The sequence below is a fragment of the Onychomys torridus genome, chromosome 1 (genome assembly GCF_903995425.1).
Source record: "Onychomys torridus chromosome 1, mOncTor1.1, whole genome shotgun sequence".
Lineage (NCBI taxonomy): Eukaryota > Metazoa > Chordata > Mammalia > Rodentia > Cricetidae > Onychomys > Onychomys torridus.
In genome coordinates this window covers 108,208,686-108,221,401 of record NC_050443.1, presented here as the reverse complement: position 1 = coordinate 108,221,401, position 12,716 = coordinate 108,208,686, and the positions used below count along the sequence as shown (strand labels likewise).

The following is a 12,716-nucleotide window of genomic DNA, read 5'->3' as shown; positions in this document are numbered from 1 at the left end:
CTATACTTTGCCTTTATGTAAGTACTTGGGATCTAAACTCATGTCCTGATAGTTGCCTGGCAAGCATTTTACCAGCTGAACTATCTCCCAACAGTATGTTTAAAAAACATTTGTGTATCTCTTACGGCTTCCACTTTAGTGTTTTAATGGGATTCCTGAGTGTGTGAATGTGTGAATGAGTGGGTCTGTTTCTTGTGCCTTCTTTTTTAAAAAATTTATATCACATGTATGAGTGCTCTATCTGCTTGTACAACTTTATGCCAGAAGTGCGCATCAGATCCCACTATAGATGGTTGTGAGCCACCATGCAGGTGCTGGGAATTGACCTCAGTTCCTCTGGAAGAGCAGCCACTACTGTTAACCTCTGAGCCATCTCTCCAGCCCTTTCTTATGCCTTCTATTGGGCTAGTTTCTTTCTGTTTGTTTTGCCCAATTCTGATGTAGTAGTGTTTTTTTTTTATTTCATTTTATTATTTAATAAAAGAAAAATTTTTATTCTAGTGAACATTATTTGAATGTGTTAGGGAAGTTTTAAGTAAATTTTATGGGGAAATTTGTTCTCTTTTGGTTCACTTCATTCAGTAGTCTGAGCATTGGTGTGGAGAACTCTTGAATTGTGGATTTGCAGTTCCAGCTCTTTTTTCTTAGGGAAGAAAGAAATTCTTTCCTCCAGAGTGTAAGTTGTGGTGTGCTGCTGTGAAAACTGGTGCCTGTGTCAGCTCCCCAGCTGCCTCAGCAGCGTTTTCTCATCGACTGCGCCGCCCTTTACACAGTCGGCTTTTTTCCTTTTTCACAGTAATTTTTTGCTTACATGGGAGCTCTGATTTGCATTTTAAATTAATATCATCTAATTCCCCAAACCTGAATTAAACCAATTTTTTCAGGTAATTGGCTGCTTAATTATTTGATCTTGACCTGTGTGACTTAGAAGTTAGGGAGTATTAGAAAGGTGAAGACATTAGGTAACTACCATGTATGGACTAACTGTAGACATGTTTCTTTGAACAAGTTCGTTTGCAGTTTAATGTGTGTTTTAAAAGTTTCACTACGAACTGTAGTTGTAGCATCTCCTTCTTGAACTACTTTATTAAACTTGTTGTGAATCCTTTGATTATAAACAAAGGTTCTTGTACAGCACTCCTCATTTTTTAAATTAGGAGTTTCACATGTTTTCTTAAAGCATTCCAGCTGCACTCAGGAAGGCAAGCAAAAGAAGGAGCCCTTCAGTTCATTTGTACTTTTTGGATGGGCCAATGGTACTAGAGTTTGCTTTTGGACATAGTTCTGGCTTTAAACTGCAAACTACAGACATTTCTTTTATATAACTCCACACTTTCAAAGCATGTCTGAAAACAAATAGTGCTCTTGGAGAAATTTTTTTCAAGGAGGAAGGAGAACACAGGAGAAAGCCATTGCTTTGTGGCTTAGCTGTTTCACTGTTACTCACATTGCTTCCTTTGCTTTTCAAAGTCTTCTAAGGAGAACTGCTTTTCTCTTTTCAAGAGTTTAACAGGAGCATCTGTGTGAAAGTGAGCAGCCTTGGTATCTGGAACGGCCCTCTGTGACTGTAGACTCATGTTGCTGTTTGAGACTTACAAGGTTTTGATAAGGGAAGAGTTTGGAAAGATTAAACTATGAGAAACTGGAATTTTTTCTAAATTTCTTGACTCTGGAGGATTTGTGAGCACTGTAGAAGCTGAGCTTTGTGAGCACACATCTGCTTTTACTGCTCATGTTGTCCACCTCAACTGATGTGGCTTCTGCTTCACTGTGTTTGGTTGGTTGGTTGGTTGGTTGGTTGGTTTTGGTTTTGGTGTTTTTGAGACAGGGTTTCTCTGTGTAGCTTTGCACCTTTCCTGGATCTTGCTGTGTGTTTAAGACAAGAAGCTTAGAAGGCCTGTTGCACCTTCTTATTGTGAAAACCTTTTGCTTTAAAGTGGGTATCGAAAAGTGCAAAGTGTAAAGTAAAAATGAAAGCCAAGAGCACTGGGTCATCTGGGGAGATGCCAGTCAGGGGATGGCAAGTAGATTTCAGCATAAACAAAAGTCATTGCTGAAAGCACATATAAAAAAAAATTCTGGGGCTAGAGAGATGGCTCAGAGGTTAAGGACACTACTTACTCTTCCAAAGGTCCTGAGTTCAAGTCCCAGCAACCACATGGTGGCTCACAACCACCTGTAATGAGATCTGGCGCCCTCTTCTGGCCTGCGAGGATACGTGCAGACAGAACACTATACATAATAAATAAATCTTAAAAAAAAAAAAATTCTGAAGTACACGGAACCATCCCTCTGGACTGCTGCACACAAGAGAGGGTGGAAGGGCATTATAAAAATAAAGGCCAAACATCAAACCTGCACAGCTAGAGAAGTTTTTGAGAAAATATTCCTTCTCTGAACAGGAAGGTAATTCACCAGGAACATAGCAAAACGTATTCTCTGCAGAGCACTTTGTTTATCCCTTTTGTGAATAGAAGTTGCTTTGTTGAGGCAGATTGCAAGTCCCAACCTAGTCTCCAAATGGGACTGAATCATGACTCTTAGCTATGAGCATTGAAATTTTGGAGAATTCACCAGTTACCAAGGTCCTCTCTTAGGTTCTTGTTAGTAAAAGAATTTAAGAACTGACTCAAAAAGAAGCTCAAGGACAATTTTATTAGAGTTTAAAAGAAAAATGGAAGGGCAGCAAGCTGTCAATCTCAGCAGCTGCCTGGAGGAGGAAGATATAGCAGAGAAAGAAGAAAGGCCATGCCTTTTGAGTCAACTGGTGTGGAGTATCTTAGCTCATGTCCTTTTCTCTGGCTTGATCTTGTGCAGATCTTGTGTGGGCAGCCATAGCTGCTCTGAGTCCATCAATGCAATAGCCATTTCGTGTACAGAGAGAGTATCTCACAGCACTCCATCCCATCCTCTGGCTCTTACTATTCTTTTTGCCCCTCCACCACAGTGTTCCTAAGCTGTGATGAGGGTGGGTGTAGTGGTGATAAAGATGACCTGGACATTTTATTAAGGATTTAGTCCAGTTACTTTGTAGACTATTCCTTACTGTGTGTTCATCATATATGTTCTCCATGATTAGTCATTACATAGTTTTAGTAAGAATATTAGAAATGATAAATTCATATCAGGAGGTGTGTATTATCACTCATATGATAATTGGTGACCTGATAAAGTGACGTGTGTCACAAGTCTGCACTACAGTCAAAGTTAGTATTTTGTATAGGTCAAGTGGTTAATAAATATTCTGTACAAAGATATCTTCAGATGATGTATAAGTATCCTGTCTTATCAAACTTAAATCTACTAGTTTTTACACCCTTTGATAGAATGCTTAGGGTCAGAATACACAGAGTAGAAACTTAAGATTCCTATTTCATTATCCCACAGTTTTACAAAATCATATATTTTTAATTAAAGTTTATATTTAAGGCTGGGGATATGGTGCAGTTGATGTAGCACTTAACATTGCAAGTTTGAGGACCCGAGTTCAATCCCCAGACGCCATGTAGAAAGCTAGTGTGGTAGCACTTATTTATAATACTAGCCATGGAGAGGTGACTGACAGAGGCAGGCAGATTCCTGGAAGCTCTCTGGCCAGCTAGACTAACAAACATGGGTGGCTTCCATTCAGAAAATAATCATAAAATTATTTAGAAATTAAAGGAGCCCAAAATAGTCGTCGTCTTCTTCTCCTTCTCCTTCTCCTTCTCCTTCTTCTTCTTTTTTTAAAGAATGGAGTTAACACTCTGTTTTTGTCGTTGGACTAGACATAATATTCATTGGACTGGTATTGTGAGTTAGAAAAGTAGACTTCATATTTATAACCAATTACTTTTCAAAAAATATATTCAGACAGTTCAGTGGTGCGCAAGAAACAGTGCTGTCATTGAAGGACCCTGCATCAGTTGGATACCCATATACAGAAAATTAAATTGGTCCCCAATTTTGCATGTAAAAAATCTAACTAAAAACAAGTTGAACCTAAATTTTAAAAGATAAAATTAAAAAGCTTAGAAAAACAGTAAAATCTTCTTGGCCGTGGGTAAGACACTGGTTTCCTAGCTGTGGCATGACATGCAGTACTAAAAGGAAAAGGAAAAAGCAAAACAAAACCAGACTTCATTAAAATCAAACCCTTTTATACTGATAAAGACTACACCATCAAGAAAGGAAAGTAGCTGGGTTTGGTGGCACACTCCTTTAATCCCAGCATTCATGCAGCAGAGATATGTGAGTTTGAGGCCAACCTGGTCTACATAACAAGTTCCAGGCCATCCAGAAATACATAGTAAGACCCTGTCTCCAAAAAAAAAGAGGCAAAATAAAATTAAAAGTACAGTCCAATGGAGAAAGTACTTTAAAACCAGATAAGCCATTCATGAAAAGATGCTACTTTATACCCACTAGGAAAACTGTAGTCAAAAGGCAGAGAGTAACAAGTACTAATAAGGATGTGGTGAAAACCTGTGTACTGCTTCTGGGAATCCAAACAGATGCCAGTGCTTCGGACATCAGTGTGGCTGATCTTCGATGCTGACTGCTGACAGATGGAAATTTTATTTCTCAGATGATGGAAATGGGCTAAAATTGGTTAAATATTCAGCAGGACTGTAAATGCACTGGAAACTATCCATTCAGACAGTTGGTGAGTTGTTTGATACTTGAATTTGTTATGCCCGCGTCATGAGTCTCCCAGAGACCATAAGGAGTCCGAGTTCATATGTAAAAGCAAAGAACCTTTCTTTATTGCAAGCTCAAGCTTGGGCTCTCCATTCTGACACAGCAGTTGGATAAAGGAGAGCCTCGAACTCAGTTGAGGCAGGGTTTGTAAGGAGTAAAGGATGAGGGGGTAGGGAAGTTCCAGATTCAGATGGGGGTTGAACTGATTCGGATTGGGCAGGAGTGAGGTAACAGAAGTTTTGTCAAACAGTGATTGGTACCGGTGTTGCTGCAAGGAAATTGGCAATCTATATACAGATTATATAAGCTATTTTTAATGTTCTAGAGCATTTAGTACTTGTTTGTCTCTGATTGGTCCCCTGCAGGGTACAGTTTGTGACTTTCCCTGGTTATTGTAATGGTGAGGTCTAGTCCCAGTATTGTTAGTCTAATGTTAAGTTAGGCCTCTTCAGATTGTATTTCATAAGGCTATATTCAATGATAAGTTACAAAAAATGCTAAGTATAGATTTGTCTTAGTTTTCACGTTTTAATAAAAATTAGGTACAGTGAAGTTGCTAACGATATTTCTTATAGAATATATAAGTGTATTAATCTTCTCCATGATGGATTCCCAAAGCAGATTTTGAGCCTCTCCACCTGAGCTTGAAGAAGGGCATGGGAGCCGACTGGATTTGAGGGGACACTGTGCTGACCTCCCCTGCTGCTTAGCTGCCTGTGCTGAGCAGCTTCCCTTCTTGGGTTCCTTTTCCTGCAGAGGCTGAAATACTGTTCATACCTCCTATGACTTTGAATTTTCAGAGTTGAATATTGAGTACATATATATCTCCCTTTAGTGTATCTGTTGTGATAAAATACTCTGACAAAACCAACAAAAAGGGTGTAGTTTAGAAAGGATTTATTCTGGATCACATTTCAAGGATTTATATCATAGTGGGGAGGTCAAGGCGGCAGGAGCTTAAAAGAAGCTGGCCATATCACATCCACAGTCAGGAATGGGAGAATGAAGAATGCCTGCTGCTGCTCAGCTCCTTTTCTCCACTTACACAGTTGAGGATCTCAGCCAGAGTGGTACCACTCACCTCAGTTAATAAGGTCAAGAGAATCCCCACAAAGGCATGCCCAGATACCCATCTTCTGTTGCAGTTTGCTCAGCATTTCAGTTCTTGTATCAATTTATTTGCTATATACACACCTGTATTCTTTAAAAACTATAAAGTACTTGTTTTCATTTTTATGTAATATTGCTGTAACAAAAAATTACCAAGATATGCAAATAGACTCTCAAATCCTTTTTAGAAAAGCCTAGGGGGAAGAAAGAAAGCCTGGTGGTGGTGGCAGCGCACACCTTTAATCCCAGCACTCCGGAAGCAGAGGCAGAAGGATCTCTGTGAGTTCGAGGCCTGCCTGGTCTACAGAAGGAATTCCAAGACAGCCAGGGCTACACAGAGAAACCCTGTCTCAAAACACAAAACAAAAAAGAAAAGCCTAGAAATTTCTTAAGTCTCTGAGAACAACAACTAAGTTAAGACCCTCTACGAAGTACAGCTTTTGACCTCTAGCTTCTCTTGCTTTGAAAGCGCCTGTTAAACAGTTCAGCTCCTGTGAGTGAACAGTTATGTGGGGTGAGCAATCAAGCAATCCCCTGCAGAATTTTCCTTCATTAAAATATCATAGAGCTGGCAGCACATTTGAGTCATCAGTGATCAAATGCTCATCCCCAAGAACTGGCAGAACTCTTTGTGTTTTTATTTTATGAAATTAAGCTATGGTACAGCTTTGAGAAAGGAGAAGTAGTTCTTGTATCTTAGGAAGCTGGCAGCTTTCCTTGGCTGCCATGACGACATCTTCATATCAAAATAGCTTGTATCTGGGTCTCTTCAAGTCCCATCAAGGAAAGGCCTGTTGTTTTAGCACTGTAGATTTGTCTGTGAGCACTGATGTCATGCTTAGAATCATAAGATGATTCTAAAGGGGTTTTGTAGGAATTTTCTTCCCTGCTACCAAAATCATAATTTTTAGTTTTTTAAGTAACTTATAGAATTTTTTTGCTTATGTTTAAATTACTTTTAGTCTTAACTGTGTGGGATGTACTAAGAGTACTAGGATGTCCCTTCTTTGAGGATATGACTAGATGATCATAAGCCATAGGTCATGCAGCCCAGCAGCAGAATGACCGTGTCTGCATCTGTGATGATTGACAGGGCTTTCCGAGGTTCATGCACTATGCCCACTTCTGGGGTGATTTGATTCCAATTTCTGTCTTAAAGCACGGTAGGAATATAATCCAAAACACCATCTTTGAATACTTAAATGCATTTGATGAATCAGACACTGGAAACTGGTATTGGAGTTTGAGAAGAAAAGGGAGAAAGTGTAGGTACAAGGATTATATATGTGGACTGCTATTTCCACTTTGTTTCTGTAATATCTGAGTTTTATGATAGAGGTTACTTTTAGTGTTTTAAAAACAGTGTGACTACTACAGGATATTCATTAATTCATCAAAAATGAATTGCTGAGTAGCTTGATTCTGTTTTTTTAAATAGTGAGTTTTTAAAAAGAATATATAATTCCATCTTTTCTTTGTGTTTGTTATTATGTATCTTAATTGATCTGTGTTTCTTTCTTTCCAAATACTGGAGGTTTTACATTATCCTTAGCTTCTTTGTTTAGGCAGATTTCTGTTTATATTCTAAGTCTGAGTTGTAATTAAGATCGTAAATGATTTGTTTGTTTTATGTATATATGTATGCAGGTGCACACTGTGTAGATGCTTGTGAAGAGAAGGCATTAGATCTCCTCGAACTGGAGCTACAGGTGGTTTGAACTACTGTGCAGGTTCTGGGAACCAAGCCCTGGTCTTCTGCAAGAGCAGCAAATACTTTTAACAGCTGAGCCCAACTTAAACTCTTAAAGGAAAAGATGGGCTACTTTAAAAATCGAAAGCTAAATTTTGTCATTTGTTTAGTTATTAGTAGCTTAATAATATGCCTTCTTGGTTAAATAAATAAAATTACTTCCAAGAGAATTACCAGTTACGTTTACATTGATATGACTGCTGAATTGTGTTATCTTATCTGGGACCTGAGGGTTGGGAGAAGTGTGAGAAGCCAGTGTGTTAGGTGTGGTGAGCAGTAACCTAATGAAGTCAAAAGGTGTGAAGAGAAGTAGTCTGACCTTTGATAGATGCAGGCTTGTTCACCACTTGTTACAGTGCCTTTTTTAATAGTCAAAGTGTAATAGTGGGACTATTAAGAAACTAATTTTTATTTCAGAAAATTAATATATTGATAAATATTTGTATTATGCCTCAGCCTAATCTGGTGAGCCAGTGTTGGAATCGGTACCATGTTATTTGCAATATTAAATAATCATAACAGGCTGGTACAGCACTTGCTTAGCCTCTACAAGACCCTGAGTTCAATCCTCAGCACTACCAAAACAGAAAATAAACCAAAAACCCCACAAGCTTCTGGGATTTCAGATGACTAGTGTATTACTATCTAAGAGGAGATGATGCCAAAATCCATTAATACCTGCTCTTATGATAAATGACTCTTCCAAGCTGTTTCTAATCAAAATAATAAGGTCTTCTCCAACAGGGCATAATTCCTCTTTTGTGAGTAGTACCTGATCATGAAGCTCTTGTTGAACATATTCCTGCGACGTTGCAGCAAGCTGGCAGCTTTCCCTCGATGTAGTGACAACCATCTTTGGTGTCAAACTGCTCTTCCTTGGTCTTGGTGCACTACGGGACCTGTTGTTTTAGGGCTGTCGGTTTTGTCTGTATGTACTGATGTATCTACCCAGTAACTACTATGAGAGGATTTTTTTTAAAGAATTTAGGATACATTCTCCCCCTTTTGGTAAAGAAGTTTATTTTTAGTGTTTGAAGTATCTTAAGTAGGATTTTGTTATTGTTTAGATTTAAATAGGTTTAGTGTTAACCATATAGGAGGACTCAGAACAAGTCTTGGGCTGGAGAGATGAGTCCTCGGTTAAAAGTACTTGCTGCACTTGCAGAGCGCTCCAGTTTGATTCCCAGCATTCCCATGATGGCTTCCAACCATCCATACCTCCAGATCCTGGGAATTTTACACCCTCTTCTGGCTTCTGCAGGCATCAGGGACACAGGTGGTACACACATACATTCAGGCAAAACATAAATCTTTTCTAAAAAAATTAATAATTCTGCCTTCCTTGAGGATGACCATAAACCACAGGCCATGCATCCCAACAGACAGGACGAATGCTCTACTCCAGACTTACAGGCAGGCCTGGCGTCTGAGATTGGGCAGGCTCCCTCTCTCATGGGCGGATTTGGATACAATACATTGGTGCTCCCTCTGTTTCTGGCATCTGAGGAATATTGTTCTTTTCTCTCCTGAAATTGAATTCTCCTAAGTTTGATGCTGCTTTAGAGCAACAACTTCTGAGAAAGAAGAAACTTTAGATGTTGGCTTAGTTACAAACTCCGTCCCTGGCCTTATGTGGTAGCTCATAGCCATGTTTACATTTAAGATGTTCTGGGTCTGTATTGGGTGTATAGAAAACAGTGAGTTTCACGCTTTGGCTTGGGCTCCTTTCCTGGAAGCTCTTGTATACATTTTCTTTGGTGGGTTTCATTGTTTTGTTTTTTGTTTTTTTGGGGGGGTGGGGGGTGGGGAGGCGGGTAGTCTTGGCTTTGTAGCCCAGACTGGCTTAGAACTCTTTATGTAGCCAGGGTGGCCTTGAGCTTTATGATCTTCCTGCCTCTGACTCCCAAGTGCTAGAATCACAGGTGTACCCCACTACACTCAGTTCATCCCAAGTGTTATGAGTCAGGGGCTCACTGTCTGCACTGGGCTTTCAGCTCAAAGAACAGTTGGCTGTCCTTTGCCTTCTTTCTCCCATGTGACTGCTCAGTATTGTGTCTTTAACAAGTGCCTCACAGGTAGACGATTGGGGTGTGTTATTTCCAGACACTGCTCTGAGCACATGTACACAAAAGCATTTCTGCAGTTGTTGCCTTGCTTTTAGAACTTACATACTTAAGAAAATTCTGATGCTCAAGGTTCATTCAGACCAGTTTTCACTTGGGATTTCTGCAGAAGGATTCCAAGATGTTTGGGGACTCCTAAAAGCCTCCTCTGGTGATTCCAGTGTGAAGTCAGCTATAGGTAGCCTAGTTCAGTGGTTTAAATATATGTACATGTCAAGGGATATAGTGTAACACTCTTCTCTGGATTACAACTAGCAATGATTCCAGTAATAGGGGTCTAGAGTAATGTCAGCTCAAACATTATTTTATGGAAATAGCCAAACATGACAGTCCAGGGCTGGCTTGACCGTTTGTTCCATGAAGTCTGAGGCTGTCCACTTGGAGTCTTTTGTTGTTACTAAACCAAAGGTAAGCTCCTGCCCTTGCGTTGGTCCACGTACAGGCTATAGCCTGAAGAGAAGGGTACAGATGAACTTGTTCTCTGAAAGGCTCTTGCAGTCCATGAAACACTACTCGTGCTGACCAGAACTGAGTCATGAGGCCACACCCAGCTTCAGGGAAGCCAGAGGCACAGGTGTTCTTCTAGGTGGTTGCATACCTTGATACAAGCCATGAGCTCCTGTATGTGGAAGCCGAGAAAGCCCAGTAGCAGGAGCCACAGAATCAGCCTCCATAAAGAACAGGAGCCATGCCTCCCTATGTTGCTCTGTTGGCTCTAAGTTTCCATGCAGAGACAATGCCTCAGGCAGCATGTTAGCTGGAGAGGCACTGGAGATTTGATATGGACTCTGGAAAGATTCTGGAACATTGTAGAAAATCAGAAAGGTATAGTATGGCCAGTGGTTTTCAGTTGAATGTCAAGTCTTTGATTCTGCTTTGTTTTGGTTATCACACTAGGGAATGCTTATTGCCTTTCACTAAGGAACTTCCTGTTTATTCTTAGGAACATGCTCATGAATGTCCTGTACAAAGAGGACCTGCTAGTCCATCATGTATGTTTCAGATTACATACTTTGGTTGTACACATCTTTGATATATGGCAGTCTTTGATCCATATTTGTTTCTTTGCAGTGGATGAAGGACGCTGTAAGGACCTTGACCGACTACGAGTATTTCACAGGCGAGCGGCCATGCCTTACGGTGTTTATAAAAACCACCAAGAAGACCCGAGTGAGGAGGCCGCTGTGCTAGAGTATGCAAACCTTGTGGGCCAAAAGTGCTCTGAGAGGATGCTGCTGTTCAGACAGTGAGGAGCTGGACCGCAGCCCAGCAGCACCAGTCTGGCACTCTGGTTACAGTCCTGCCATGTGTCAGCTCCTGCAGCCACTCACCACATATATTCTTAGAGCTTTTAAAAAATATTTTGTGGAGTTGTATTTATGAGAATCTTGTGATTAATATAAAGATTTTAAAATACATGATGATCTAGCCCCTTAATCGGGACTTGGCCTTCTGGAGTTTCCTTCTGGAACAAGGTGTGCTAAATGTCTCCCGTAAATACTTTGGGGAGAAAAGGGAAGAAGTGAATCTAAGTAATTTCCTCACATTGCTGTTTTTGTCTTGAAGAAATTCTAACACAGAGACAGTTTGCTTAGACCAGTGGTTCTCAACCTGTGAGTCTCGAACCGTACAAGGGTTGTATGTTGAATATTTACATTATGATTCATAATGGTAGCAAAATTACAGTTATAAATAGCAACAAAATAATTTTATGGTTGGGGGTCACCACAACATGAAGAACTGTATTAAAGGGTGGCAGAATTAGGAAGGTTGAGAACCATTTACTTAGACCCATGCAAGATGTTAGCTCATGCTGGGAAATTTAGGTGGGGCCAGAACTAGGAAATATGTCTTCCCCACAAACCAAAACTCTGTTACCCTGTTGAATATTAAATTCTGCCAGTGTTACAGTGTGTCATTAATAAACAACCTGGAAAGGAAATGTAAACATTGCAAAGATCAGGTATTCACATTGGGTATATGTCCAGGATGGTCCTGCTTATGTGTATTGTGTTGGCATAATAGTTTCCCTGTGGCTAGTGTTCTCTTGTGCACCAGAGGATGCTAAAAAAAAATGCTGTGACCTTAGTGGTGTTTGTGCTAGTTCTACAAATCTAAGAAACAACATTTTAAAGAAACATAGTAACTCCTGCTTGATCAGAGGCTTATCCAAAGAAAGTAGGTACCTACTTTCCATTCCCTGGAACTCAGGACACTTTCTGTGGTTAGTGATAGAGGTGGTTAGTCCTGTAGCTATGCACAAGCCATAGTGCAGCTGGTGGGGCCTAGAGCTTGTGTGTGTCAGAGAGTAGGCACTGCATGGGTACTTGAACCTGGAGGCTAGCTGCTCTCTCACTCCTGTGCTGTAGGGCCTTTTGACCCGTTAGGTGACGGGCAGCTGGCTGGTTAAAGAGACACATCAGACATGGTGAGGGAGGCTCCCCTGAGTGTGTTGGAAGCTGGAGGAACATATTAGCTCTTTGTACTTATCTACAGCTGGCCCCTTCTGCTGCTACTTGCTTGGCTACCTAGTCTTTGTCACCCCTTTTTTCTTTCTTGTATTGATTTTCGTAAAGCCATGTTGTAACACTCGTAGTTTGGAATCCCAGTACTCATTTTAAACTTTACCCCAGTACACTGAACTTAAGTCAACATTACATAGTCATCTCTAGCTAGTCAGAATAAAAGGATGTTACAAGATTTAAAACTTCCATGTAAACTCTTTGTAACGTGTGTGTGTGCTGGTGGGGGGGCGGGTGAACTGCTGTATGACATGTTTTTGGTAGAGTCAGAAGAAAGCCATTCTGTGATTGCCAAGATCTTACATTCTTCTGGAGTTGTGACCTAGAAAATAGTATAAAATAGTCTCCTGAGGACGTTTAAGAGAGCCAGCTTGGAACTGTCCTACAGTGAGGGTAGTGTTACTTTATTTCTTTTTATAAAAATTATTCCATAATAAGCAACTAAAATGCTAAAAAATGAAAAGGTGTCTGAAATCCTACCAAGCTACAGGAGTATTATATAAACCCACACAGCACTAGTTTGCCCCAAAT

General features: G+C 40.2%; 1 protein-coding gene across 6 annotated transcripts in view; it reads left to right on the top strand.

Annotated features, from left to right (window-relative positions):
• Ate1 (arginyltransferase 1) overlaps positions 1-11,359 on the top strand; it is a 125,813-nt gene extending 114,454 nt beyond the window's left edge. For 5 of the 6 annotated variants that reach the window (XM_036195107.1, XM_036195097.1, XM_036195078.1 and 2 more), the window contains one exon: positions 10,735-11,359. In XM_036195107.1, coding sequence (XP_036051000.1) covers positions 10,735-10,913 — 179 coding nt within the window. In that variant the 3' untranslated portion in view covers positions 10,914-11,359. The remainder of the gene's footprint in view (positions 1-10,734) is intronic. The other variant, XM_036195116.1, reaches the window with a different exon arrangement.
• Positions 11,360-12,716: the final 1,357 nt, after the last annotated feature.